This window comes from Vanellus vanellus (assembly GCF_965231255.1).
Source record: "Vanellus vanellus genome assembly, chromosome: 11".
NCBI lineage: Eukaryota > Metazoa > Chordata > Aves > Charadriiformes > Charadriidae > Vanellus > Vanellus vanellus.
The window spans coordinates 14077300-14091090 of NC_138916.1; the positions used below are offsets into that span (position 1 = coordinate 14077300).

Below are 13791 nucleotides of genomic sequence, written 5' to 3' on the forward strand. Positions count from 1 at the left end.
ACCTGTTTTTTACAGGGCCTTTCCTCCTCTTCCCTGGCAGAAGGGGAAATGGCACCCCAGCCCAGGAGTACCATCGCCTGCCGCCCTCCAGCCCACCCCGGCCAGGGCTGGAATCCCAGACGTGCCACCTCTCGTGTCCAAGAGGCCACAGAAACCCTGTGGGACTATGGGGGCTACTGAACGTGCCTGGGTTTGAAGCGGTGCCCGTGAAGGTTTGCAGGTCAGCACCCCCGATCCATCCTTCGATCACTTCTACTCACTTAAAATAAAAATTGCATACGTCCGCCAGGACACCAGGAGCAAGCAGGAGGAAGATAATCAGTATGAAGGTACTCATAGGGCCTAACAAAAAGATGGGAAATGCTGCTTTTCTTTCAGTCCTCCTTGACAAAGAAGAGGTTTGTAGATGAGTGTGCACCCTTTGGAGGAAATGAGCTTTAAGTCTATGCATGCCCTCACTTGAAAAGCATGGTTTTAATTCCAAAACTTCCTGTTTGCATCTGAGAACACATCTGTGCACTACACACCACAATAACGTGATATTGGCAGGAAAGAGGGACACACCGTTTCAATTAAACCCGTGGCGATGATAAAATGGGAATGGTATTGAAGGCATCTTTTAATAAATGCCACAGCAAACCTTGGCAGCAAAAGCAGCTCAGAACAATATGTGAACGAATCCCTGGGGGAAACACACACTCAAAACTGCTCCAGAACATGGCATTTTTTTTTTCCTGGCGAAAAGGTATGTGATTTTCATTCTCAGCATGTCATGCTAAGCTGAAAGCAAGAAGCAGCACAATTAAATCTGCTCAGGTAGCACTGACATGAACAGCTCAGCTACTTGTGAAAATGCTTTGTAAAACAAGCCGTGTTCAGCAGGCCATTGCTCTGGCAGTAAGAACGAGCCACAAACTGCTCAGAATATGTGTTTTGCAAAATTAGAGTTGCCCATTTTCCACTTCATCCCCCTCCTGCCCCCGGATCCCCAGCCAAGCACTGAGGATGGGTGAAAAGCAGCCCCCTTCCCGGGTAAGCGGGGTCGTGTGGCTGTAGCTCGTGGCCAGCTCTGAACAAGGGCATCCCGAGGGAAAGGGGGCACACACCCCCCCTGCCCCACAGCAGCGTTGTACCTGCTGGTAGCCGAAGGGGGAGAAGCCTGGGGAAACGCTGGCATGGCTGCAGCCTGGGGAAGAAACTCAGTGTCCTACCGGGAGATAGGGCTCATGCCCCCTTGAAAGACTCAGTTAATCCCTCTCAGTGTCATAAAGATGTTTGCAGCTCCCTTCTATACCAAGGCAACAGTCTAAGCACCATGGGATCATGGGCATCTTTGCAGAACCAAAAGGTATTTCTCTGAGCTCCGGCAGCAGCCTCTGCTCTGCCCCTGGTTTCCATCTTCTTCTCGCCCAGAAGGGGTTGAAAGCAGCCAGCTCCGACGTCAGCAGTGGGGTATCGGCGCGTCTTGGCACCATGGCGGTGGGCAGCGCAGACGCTGGGGGGTGATGAAATGAATCTGTCCCACTCCTGGAGACCTGCTGGAATCTCTATTCATCAGCAGTGAGTCATTGCCCTGCCCACGGTCTCTTCCTGCGAAGCAGAGGTGACAGCAAAATAGGATGAAGGACCTACGCTCCCCCCCGCCTACACGGAGAGCTCTGCTCTGTCCCTCCCTCCCGAGCCAGCAGGCCCTCTATTTTGGAATGAAAATACTGAAAAGTGTGCACAGAGTGGTGAAGCAGAAGTGCATCTTGTCTACGCTGCCAAAAGGAGCACTTTGCACGTGTAGATGCTCCGGGAAGCATCTGCTGCAGGGAAAAGGGCCGCACGCCAGGGAAACACAGCCTCCGTGTGTGAGACACTGCCCTAAGGGCAGGGTCGCCCCACGCCATAGCCGCTGGCAGAAATGGGGGTGGCTCTGCGGACCAGCCTCCAGCCCTGGGGATGACTGCTGGCAGCAGCGGCGGTGTTCCCCACGGCCACACGAAAGGCGGCCTAGCAGGGCTGCAGTCATCTGTACCACTGTAATTAGCTTTAAATTGGGCAAGGAGACATCTGGACCAGAGGTGATGCAGGCATCTAGAGACAAGCAACGTTTCCTCTCGATGCAGGTCTGCTGAGCCCGCCAGGCTCCACCGCAGTCACCTGGTGTGACCCAAAGGAGGCTTCGGGACGAGGCATGCTGGTACTGCTTCACATTTTGCACAAAATGAGCTGTTCTGCAAGACAAGGGGAGTCCAAATTAATTTGCTGAAACATTGTGCTTCTCAGTCCCTGTTTGCACACTCCCATCAGTGCTAGAGTTGGCTTTTACATGAATTTATCACACGCAGAAACAGGGAGTTGTACATCAGTAATAGCCTCTCCGTGCCTTTACGGTTCTTTTCTAAAGAGGAGCTAACTGTGATCAGCAATGTCGGTTTACCCAGAAAGTATATATATAAAAAAATAAAATCCATTACAGCAACCATACCTGAAGAAAATTGCCCAGAGTTTGTTCAAAACCCTCTGCAGGTCAGAGGTTTCACCTTCCGTCTCCAGTGCCCAGTTACGAGACACCAAAGTAGAGCAGCTGAAGCTGTGGGTTGCCAAGGGATGCTGCAGCTCACCTTAGGGAGGGACCAGGACACAGGACTCCAGTCATCTTCCATCTGAACCAACAAGGCACGCAAAATGTTAAACCCGATGATTTAGAAGCGCTGGGCTGCCGTCAAGACACCCGTGCCTCTTTTCCTGCTTGTTTTTTAAGCAGCATTCGTGTGTGTCTCTCATCCCTGCCCTAAAGCCATTCCCCTCCCACTGAAATGACTGCGCTGATGACTGCAGGACCTCCGCAGCGTAAGGAGAAAGTGAATCACTGCAATTTCTCAGGTTTCAGAGCCAGGGATTATCTTTATAAACGCACCCAACACTGCTATGGATAAGCAGGATTTGAAAGACGTAAATACTTTGTTTCTTTCCTGGCTTCTTTGTTCTTCAGGGAACTCCGGGATCTCGTTTTGCATCATTCATCTGCAGGCTAACGAACAGTGCAAACCTGCATCTGCAGGAAAATGAAAGCCATGGCTAATGGTAGCAACGAAAAAAACGGCAAAAGCCTAAAAGTAAATAGCTTTGAAAACTGATACACTTCAGTGTGACATGATAATGCAAAAAGGTTCCCTGTGCTGGTATTATCCGCAATTCCCTGAACGTCTGAATCCCCTCCAGCCAGCATACATTAAACACAAACCAGGGCATATGCAACAAATCATCCTCAATGATGGAAAGTTGGGAGAAAAGCAAGAGCTCAATCTCTCTTGATTACAGCAGCCACAAATTTATTTTTCATAGACTGCCAGTGCTAATGAATGAAGAGGACATGAAAGGAAAACAAAAATACTCAAATCAATGTGCTTCATGTACCAATAGATGTATCTGCTCATAAATTTGACTAATTAAATGCAAACCGTTGTCAAGAAATGCTGTTCAGGGTATTTAAGTCCTCTCTCAGGCTGCAGCATCCAGCCATGTGTGGAAGCACGGTCCCACAAGGCTGCGTGGGGTTTACGTCTGGGACACTGGACACAAACCACCACTGCAGACCAGCACAGGGACGCACGTGTTTATGAACAGAGCCATTTTATGGTGGAGAACAGTTGGTCCCCAAAGCTCTGCTCGAGCAGGACTGGTTCAGGAAAATGTTTCTAGGTGCTGTGCCTGTTCCCTGGGGTGCCTGCCTTAAAGCCAGAAGCTGCACCCCATGTCGGCACGCAAAATTTTCTTATTTTCAACCCAAATGAAAGCCCACAGTTTTCCATCTAGAGATCATTTCAGATGGTGCTTCTGAGAAAAATCTAACAGTTCTGAAAAGTTATTGAAATATATTCAATTTTCAAGGAAAGTGTTAAGACCCAAAGGGAATTTCATAGCACGGAGATCTGTCTTGCAAAACTTCACAGGCAGAGGTCGGAGTTAAGTACCACTCGGCTGCGATGATCCGTCAAACGTTCCCAGCGCTGCATTGTTGCAATGAGATCGGAGAGGTTTGCCTTGCAAAGGTTGGCCACGCTTTTAAAATTCGCCAGGTCTTGGATGTTCACAGCCTGGGACAGGTACGCGGCGGCGCTACGCTGACGTGTGTTAAATGATAGAAGGGGACGTTGCGTTGCAGGTTACCGGCACGGCCTTTGCAGAGCCGCTTTATGAGTCTTCGGATGGCTGTTTGTAGCGTCGCTCACTGGGCTCAAACTTGGCAGGGTTTTTTTTTTTTTCCTGCTTTTGAAGGATGGTTGGACTTTGCTCCAGTGGGTCGGATGGCCGGAGCACGGCTGTACCACCCCCGCGGGTCAGAGTCCGAGCTATGGCCGCTGCCCGGCTTGGCTTCCTCAGCTGCTGCTGCCGGGTTTTCATAGCCAACAACCACGCGCGTTTCAGTTCTTCCCAGGAGAAGGTTAGCCCCGTACGTATTAGGCTCACTGGTGCTGCTGGTCTGCTCCGGTTGGCAATGCCGATTATGTAAAGGATGTTTAATCATTAAAATTATTTACAAGCTTTTGCATACTTCTTAGGAGATAAAAAGAAATAAAAGAAAAATGGATGCACATTTCTCTATGTATCAGTGGGTTTGTGCACGAATGCTGAAGTCTCCTAGGAAGTGGGGAGGCAGTTAAGAGAATAATATATAATTAACACATCCTCTTTTCTTCCCTTGTTGGTGCAGACATGCCTTCAGATGAAAAGTGCGGAACATTAAAAGCGTTTGGAGCGCGTGGGACAGAATAATGTTGAATTTTATGTAAGGTCAGCCCTGTCACCCGCTCCCCGTGTTACAGAGAGAGCAAGCCTGTTCCTGCTCAGGGAGCTCATCCGCTATACTGCTTTTATACTGGGCCCCCTGCAGTGGCCTGGTGGGTTTTTTTCTGCAAATGGAAGGAAATTAGCTTTTCCTATGCTGTTGAAGAAATGCAAGCTAACCAAAAGGAGGAGAAATCACAGGGTATTTCCTCTGCTTAGGTGTCAAACATTAAACTTAAACTTCATCTCACCTTAGCTCATATTTTCACCAGACACCCCAAGGTGGCACATCACAGCTCACTATCACACAGCAAGGTAAAAAGCTGTTTAATGGATAACTTCAGAAGCACAAACCCCAGTTAGGAGGTTCCCTGAGCTTGCTGGTATGAAACCAGTCAAACGTGAAAATGGAAGGATCGCAGACAGGCAGCAGCAGATTTCCCTGACGGCAGCGTCACTCAACTGTCTCTTCTGGTCACCTGCGTTATGAACAGCCGGTGAGGAACCGCCTTTCACACAGACCAGTGACTTTCTTGACGCTAAAAATATAACCTGGACTTAATGAGGCAATTAGCCTACAGAAGTGTCCAATGTGCCTGTACCGAACAGGCACCCCCACGTGACCGGTGGCACGTCCCCATGTGTGACTGGAGAGGGGTGCTATCGGCGCTACACGGCAATGCCCACCGCGGGGTCATCAGCTGGCTCGGTACCAGCGGATGAGGCTTGGTTCTGATAACTCTAGCTGATGGGATGTACAGACAGGTACGTCTATTATGCTAAGCTTTATAATTATGCAAATCCAAAGAGATAAATGCTTTTTTGTGTGTGTGTGCCAAGAAATAGAGAACATATTGCTTGCATTTTACCAGAGTACATATAAGCTGCTTTTACAGCCACTGGTTATTCAGGGATTGTCAAAATTTGCTGAACTGCTTGTCAGAACTGTTGATGGCTCCTGGTAGAAGAGCTCTGGTGAAAGGTCGGGGGCAGGCGGGTTTGTCGCTCACCCCAAAGCTGACGTTTGCAGCCCAGAGTAACAAAGGCACGATGAGCCTCGGCCATTTAACAGTCTTCAAACTTTCTCATTTCCTTCGGGGAATCCTGGTTCGGTGCAAAGACAGCAAACACAGCTTCTGTATGATGACCGTGACGATGCTGAGAGCAGCATTATGTGCTATCTGTAGATGGATTTCAGTGTTATCCACTACCACTGCTGCGTTGTCGAGTGTGGACTGTGTTGCCAGCCACCAGCGGGGACCGCGGGAAACAGCCTCCTTGGAGAGGGCTCTTACTAACCATGATGTGCTGATGCAGGAGATTGGTGTCAAAACCTCTCTAATTTCAATACAGAGGGTTACTTCTGAGTCCCATTTAGCTCCTCCAGAGAAAATTCCAGGTCTAGCTACCACCAGGGGCTGCTACACCAGTTACAGGAATCACAGGAGGGTTTTCCATCCTGAGCATCCTCCAAACAGGGCTGCAGAAAGCCTTCTCTGAGCGACAGGTGTCCAGTAAGTCCAAAATTTCATGCCAAGATATTTCTAGATACTGCTTTTCCAGTTTAGTATGTATGTACCCAACACAATCTGGCACTCCCATCTAACAGTACTGAAGTGAAGCAAAACAATTGTTTTACAACTTCTCCTCCTGAAAAGGAGATTTTAAGCTTATTTAAGGCATTATATCACATCTATAGATCAAAATCCCACTCCTCTTACCAAAGGCCAGCAGTACCTTGGAGTTCAGATTTGCAACTGCAAGAGGGAAAGTGTGTTCATTTTCTGAAGTCAATGAAGACAGCGAGACAAGAGATTTTACTTAAACTATATATTTTTACATAAAACAACTTTATGTTACAATAAAATCAGATAAAAATCACAAAGTTATATAATAAGTTCATAAAGAAAAAAATCAAGTTTTCCTTTTATATATATAAAACCCAGCATTTACTGCTACTAGGAGTCTAAATGTTAACATTGACTGCCTATGGTCAAGTTGAAAAAAAAAAAAAAAAGAAAAGAAAAAAAGGAAGAGAAAGTACTTTTTCACAGCAGACAAAATGATGAGGTAAGAGATGTTTTTACAATGACCCAACTGTAGTAAACACTTCAGTTTTCATTAAACCATATACTAAATATAATAAACCCAAATAAAATATACATTTAGAACACTGCAGTGTTTTCCCACAGTTGCATATCAACAAGTTGTCAGTCATTCACTAAACTTTACTTGAAACAGTAAAAACAGGGTGTATGTTTAGCTTTAGTACTAAAATCTCATAATAATCTAAATATTTTGGTATAGCAGACCACACTAAAACACTCTCAGAACTTTCAACTACAAGGGGTATATTCATGTTAAAAATGATGTGCTTTGTTTGTCACTCATGATGAGTTTTATAGAACAGTATGTTCATGATCACTGTTAGGCAATCAAAGGAAAACATCTAAATGCTGCAAAATACTCTTTTATTGAGCATAGCTCCCTCTTCACATACCCAAGTAAACCAACGTACTGCAAATTTAGAAGCTTAGTTCACAAATCTTACATTATCAGTCTTTTAGCTAGTATATGGCTAAAATAATTATTGCTGACCAGTGTTAAAATAAAACCAAACAAAACCAACCCCCCCCAAAAATACAACAGCAGACAGACTTTTCTCAAGTGCCTTTCTTGTAAGTGCCATTATTATTAGGTAACTAAATGACCAGAAAGGAAAAAGAAATCTATTTCAAATGTGCATATAAAATTTTTTGGAGGTATAGGCACCTTCATCCGAAGACTGTATGTCTAGGCTATCTGTTGAAAAAGAAAAAGAGGAAAAAAAAAGAAAAAAAAAAAAGAAAAAGAAAAAGAGGTAAGAAGAAACACAGCAGAGAAGTCCAACTGGTTAGACACCCGACATCCCCCAGGGTCACAAGCCAAGCCCTCCTGGCCAGGACCAGCTCTGCCTGCAGCCTGCAGGACAGCCTTCGTTTGGGAAGCACCTTCGTCACATTTGTCATTCACCTCCTGACTCTGCATTCCACTTCAGGTACCTTAGCACTTATCGCAGAGAACAGTATTTAAGACGTGAATACCATGCAACTGCCAAGTTTACATTCCAATAATGAGCCTAAAGCCCTGCCGAGCTCCCCGGGCGCAGGGCTCCAGGCGCGGCATCCCCAGCCAGGCTGTGTCGGCTCGCTGGGGCTCTCCGCTCGGAGGTCTGTCTGGATTAAACGGCTTGTGGCTACGTATTGCTTTGCTCGACACACAGGTGCTTGTTGAACATAATCCGTGGGAAGAAAAATTACTTTAGGGTAGCTCTGTGCCTTACTTTTGCTAACTAGTGCCCACAACGAGAGCCCGGCAGCCCAGCCGGGAGTCCTCGCTGCCTCACAGCCCCCCGAAAGCTGAGCCTGCCCTTCCACAAGGTCTCTGGTACTGCTGGGCCCGCGTAGGGCGGCAACAGCTTTTCCTATTTTTGACTGAAAATGTCTGGCCGTAAACCAGTGCTGCTCAGCTCTGTGTGGGGACATTCACCTTCCATCCCTCACATTGCCACGTCTGCGATATGCTGAGGACTTTTGGATATTTACAGGCTTGACAAGGCCCAGAACTGCCCGGACAAAGGCGGATGAGGTGATGGATCAGCGTGGCCACCCTAGACCTTTGGCACAGCCACAGCTTGTGGGCAGAGCACATCTTTCACTGAAGCTTCTGCTGAAGAAATCATCAAAATTAGCTGCTGCCGGTTGCCGCGTCCACCCCTTCCCTTTGGATTCAGCATCAGGCACACACTGAGCGGGGTGGCTCACCCTGAGAGCGGTTTTATCTTCGCTAATCCACAGGCTCAGGAAGACCGCGCTACATTCCTTACAAGCCACGGATGCTTTGAAGGGTTTTGCAGAGATAACTATTTGGAAGACCCTGTCTCGGAGACGAGAAGCTCCCACCACTACGAGGCGGTGACAGTAACAGGGAGTTTGCCTTCAGTCATTTATGAAGCAGCCAAAAGTGGCAAGAAATTAATAAGGGTGAAAATGAATGCTTGGGAAGAAAAACAAACAACAGCACTACAGAAGAGCGCAGAAGCCTATGGATCATTTGTGCCCTGCTGAGAGGGGGACAGGGGCCACCGAGCAAAGGTGGGACGAGCACACAGCGAGCACCAGCCATGATGCCACAGACACTTCTGCTCACGTGCTTTGAAAGCCATGGCAGTGGCAGGGACAGCAGGAGAAACAGCAGAAACCCTTCCCACTCGCCTTAATTCATCAAGCAGCTTTAAAAACTATTCACCCTAAATTGCTCACATAAAAAAAAAATCAGGTGTTTGTCTCGAAAAATACCATTTGTTTTCTGGGCACAGATGCACCCAGGGTAAAACTGTTTTTAAAAAGCACATCTTTTGAACACTAGGATATAGAAAGTGAGAGGTGGCACTGAATTTCTTACAGAAAAGACAGTTTTCTTCAGGGAGCTCACTTAGTAAAGGAGACACCAAATAGACAGAGACAGAAGAACACTGTTAAGTACCAAATTCACTGAAAATGCACTTTTAGGAGAAACTAAACTCATTGTGAATTTGAGTCAAAATCAGCAAATAAAGGTTCACCCAAATAGGAAAAAAGCAAAAGGTTAACCTGTTTTATTTTGGGGTGTGAAACAATGTTTCAGTTTTTCATTTTGAAATAATTTATTCCGAGATGAGGCTACGGTCATTTTCCAAATTATGAAATAACATATCTAATGAAACACTCTTTCCCCTTGAAAACAATGCTCTCCATATATTTTTATGTCACTGAATGTTTTTAGGTTTTGTGCTAATACAAAGTGGACCTGCTTATTTCTCATTTTGGCCACCAAGACCCCTCCACCACCCCCCCTTTATTCAGCAGCTCCACCATCGTCTCAAAGGAGCATCTCCCTGGAAAGCCCAGTACAAAAAGCAGCAAGACAGTCTCTCTCTAACCCGGTGTCACAAGAGGCCAGCACAGACTTTTGCTCCCAGAGCCACCAGCTTGTGGATGCCACCAGGGCAGGGTGGTGGGACCCGCGGCAGTGTGGCCAGCAGCTACTGGCCCGAGAAGTGCCAAGCACAAGACCTTTATTAACGAAAGACCATGTAATTGAGGTAGGATAGATCCTGCCATCAACCACTCAGAGGGAGAAACCTGTGCCCAGAAAGGGAACCCATGATCGCCCAAGGTGAGATACAACCTCCTACAAAGACACCTCCACTCAGCCACGATGGAGATGGAGCGATAACCCACTTAATTGCCGATGGCATGGGGAAACCAGGGTTTGTGCAGCACTGTATTTCAGTAACTAATAAAAACAAGTTCTGCAGACCCTCTCTTGGACAGGGATGAGTATTTCTTGGCCATGGCAGCACTTGGGGCCAACCCTAAGCAGGCAGCCACCAGCTGAGTGCAGCTCCTGAATCCCCAGTGTGCACAAAAGGGGGAACAAACGCATCCGCAGGACGGTGCAGGCATTTCAGTGGTGGAAGCGGTGCTCCCGCCGGGAGGAGGAGCCGTTTCGACGCCAGGACAAGGCCCTGAGGAGCAGCACGGGGCTCTCGGTTTGGCATGCAGGGGTTATTGCTGGGCCACTACCGAGCACTGTGTGACACCGACGGTTCCTGCTCGGTGGTCGTATGGGGCTCCAGTCCTGGGGCAGGGATGGGGTGAGACTGGAGAGAGAAGCTGCGCTGCCATCCAAACACTCCTGTGAGCATGTACCGCCTCTTCCTGGTGCACTTTTGGCTTTTGAAGAAGAAAAATACAGTGAGAGGGAAAGTTTAAAAGAGATGGAGTGCAGGGGAGGTTTTAAAGTGATTATACATAGAAGCTCTCAACTCACTGCTGTTGGGAAGAAGAAAGAGAGAAAGGGGGTAATTATAGCAAGACCTTGGACGCTTGAAGGATGGAGTTTCCCATAGCATATAGCCGTGCACAGGCATCCCTAACAACTCAACATCGGAGCTATAGCAGATAAGGAAAAGATACATTTGGGGCACGATTAGAAGAGCCAGAGCAGGCATTCCTCTGAGGACACCCCCCATCATTCCTCTGGTGGGCACGAAGCACCCAGAAATAACTGCCCATGTGCACTGGTTTAATGCACCAGTATTAAACTCCATCTGTTAGTTCAATGCAATCCCATAGAAACACTTTTCCTGCAATATAAGAGTGGTTTAATACATTCCTAATGAACTGGATCCAAGGCAGACCTGACTAAAGTGGAAAAAAAGATCTGGATTAACCCCAATAAAATAATTTGTTCGCAGAGTCTTTTGCATCCCTCTACCCAGAATCATGTTAAAACCAAGAAGGAAGCCCTAAGACTGCTCAAAAGCAAAAAGGAAACAGAAGATGGAGCAGGGTCCTCAGTGAGAAAGCAATAAAACACTGTGACGAGGAGGACCCTGACTACCCGGAGTGCTCGTAGCTCTGAGCTGTGTCGTTCCCGGGTTCCCAGCTGATGCAGGGACCGGCTGCTGTTCAGGGAACTCAGCAGCATGGGAGGAGTGGGGAAGCAGGACAACCTGCCTGTTAAATGATGGTGTTTATCTGACTTGCTATCAAATAAAAAGACTAAAAATGGAGATTACTTGTGCACAACCACACAGTTTCTGACGTCATTTTCAATTTTGAGAAGTCTGATCTAACCCCACATTATGCAACTGTTGAATCTTCCACACTGGCAAAGCCTAATTTTCACACGCCTACATGCTATGTACCTGATTTTTATTTTTATTTTTAAATATCGACAGCCTACAGCAATTTTTTTTAAAGAGACTTAAATGGTCATAATGGTTATGAAAGGTCCCCGCTTCACATCCGTTGTTTAGAAGGAGTAAAAGCAAAATTACTTTAAGTTCAGTCTAAAAAACAGGCAATGAAGGTAACGCAACAGCAACAGATGAAGTGAAAATTCAAGAGAAAATTGTAGACAGAAATTATCTCCAGCATGGGGATTATATATCCACATGCAAAAAGCATCAAATGCATGTCTCATCTATAACTCACCTTTCTTTTAAAGGTCACTTTTATAATTGAGACGTGCCGAGAAAAGAAAAAAGCCCCTAAATAAAAAAAAAAAAAGCACAGCCATTTTATATCAGTGACTGCTGGAATGCACTAACGTGGTGCTTAACCAAGCTTTTACCTGAATTAAGCAAATAATAATGTCACATAAACAAAAGTTCTTTCCTGAATTAATTCAGATCCCGTGTAAACAGACTCTCAAACCAGGTTATGGAGAAAGAAGAGAAAGGAGCTGAAGGCGGCCCTAAGGGCAAGAGCAAAACTTGGGCTGAATTCTCCTCTCTGGCCCTTTTTACATCCCTGTCTGTGATGAAGTGAACTCCCTTCTCGTTGGAGCCCACCACATGACCTGGCATTTCTCAAAACATATTTAGAGCTATCAGTTTGAGAATACAACAGCACTTCTGCCTTTTGAGTTGGGTTTTTTTTTGGACAGACTAACTTGGTGACTAATTCCCACCCTATTGTCAAAGACACATGAGATGAGAATGCAGAAGTCATTGGAAAAGATTTTAATTTCATGTGGTCATGACACTTCCAATCTCCTCAGCAGAAACTTGCTTCTGAGCAACCCCCTTTCTAGTAACCTTGTACTGCTCTTCAGATCAACATCTCCTTCCTCACTACTGTAGAAGTTAATCAACAGCGATCAAGTTGCACAGAGGTGCATGCGCCCTGCGTACAAACCAGCAACATATTGCTTTTCAAAATAAATATCTGGTCCCAAGACTCAGGTGGGCATTTTTCAGAGATGCACATAACGATGGAACTATACAGGTTCCAAACTGAAGGCCGAAGAGAGGTGCTTTTGCTAAGCAAGAAGGTAAGATGCATGACTTGAAGAGCTGAAATTCATTCCTACATTGTTAACTTTGTGCTGTATGGGTCCAGGCAAGCACATACAACCTGTATCGGAGGTTATCTGAAATCCACTGTTTTTTTTTTTTTTTTTTCTGTGAATCAGGCATGATTGACATCGTCCCTACAGATACCGGTATCTGTGTGAAGTGATTCACTTGACTGCAGCTCATCACAGGCACATTTTACAAACTGCAGGAGCTCCAACTAATCTTCTCTCTGCTCCACCAAGGAATAAAAGTGGATGTTGCTAGGAGTGCTGATAGTCCGGACAAGAAAAAGACTTGTTTTCTGTTTCTATGGTTGCAACAGCCCTTAAGAAAGATATAAATTTCCCTGCAACAGCTAACTGCATATTCATTTTAAGGTAGATCTAGTTCCAGATTCCTGAGACAGAGCCCTCTACCTGTTCCCAACCCCACAAAGCCAGAGCAGCAATAGAGAAAGTTTCTAATCTCAACAGAATTCAGTGAGCAGCACGATTGGTTTGGAAAATAAACAAAAAAAAACTAAAACCAAAAAACCCCCACAGCAAATTTTCAGCCTCTATGTACAAAAAGAATGCAAACAAGTGGAACATTCTAGTTATATTTTGTAAAACACACGTTTGGGATCAACAAAACATCAAACATCTAGACCCTAGATTACAAAAAAATCTATTGCCTTCTAATTGTCAACCCCAAGTTTAGACAGTCCTTGTCGGAAATCATGTAATTCATCTATCTTCCCGTCTAGTACATCTAAAAAATTCTTTAATTCAGTTTTAAGGTTGGTCTGCCTATGTTTGCTCTCTTCAACTTCTGTCCTTAGCGTTTTGACTTTCTCTTCAAGATCTTTGTTCTTTTCCTCAGCAGCCTTAAAGACAAAAGAGACAAATAAGGTGAATCATAGAGAAGAAGGATGAACAGCATTTAATAGGGTAAAGCAACAAATGGCAGCCGGGCTGTAAAAGTTTGCTTCAACTTTGCAAACTGATTAACACAAGCACCTCTGAGAGCACGTGACATGTACTAGTCAAATTAAAAGGAAAGAAGGCCCATGCAGGAAATGACAGAGACTAACTGGAAAAGACACTTTGCATCAGATTTTGTCACTGGGTTGATATCTTAGAATTCAG

General features: G+C 45.8%; 1 protein-coding gene and 1 long non-coding RNA gene across 2 annotated transcripts in view; one reads left to right on the forward strand and one right to left on the reverse strand.

Moving 5' to 3' along the window:
* The first annotated feature begins 313 nt into the window (after window positions 1-313).
* On the forward strand, window positions 314-3890 carry LOC309676083. The gene is made up of 3 exons (XR_014269563.1): window positions 314-329; window positions 2981-3104; window positions 3880-3890. It is a non-coding gene; the product is annotated as an uncharacterized lncRNA (long non-coding RNA).
* Window positions 3891-13248: 9358 nt separating this feature from the next.
* The window catches only part of HOMER2 (homer scaffold protein 2), a 58493-nt gene continuing 57950 nt past the window's right edge, over window positions 13249-13791 (reverse strand). The window contains exon 9 of the mRNA XM_082489035.1: window positions 13249-13529. Within this exon, the coding sequence (XP_082345161.1) occupies window positions 13341-13529 (189 nt within the window). The 3' untranslated portion in view covers window positions 13249-13340. The remainder of the gene's footprint in view (window positions 13530-13791) is intronic.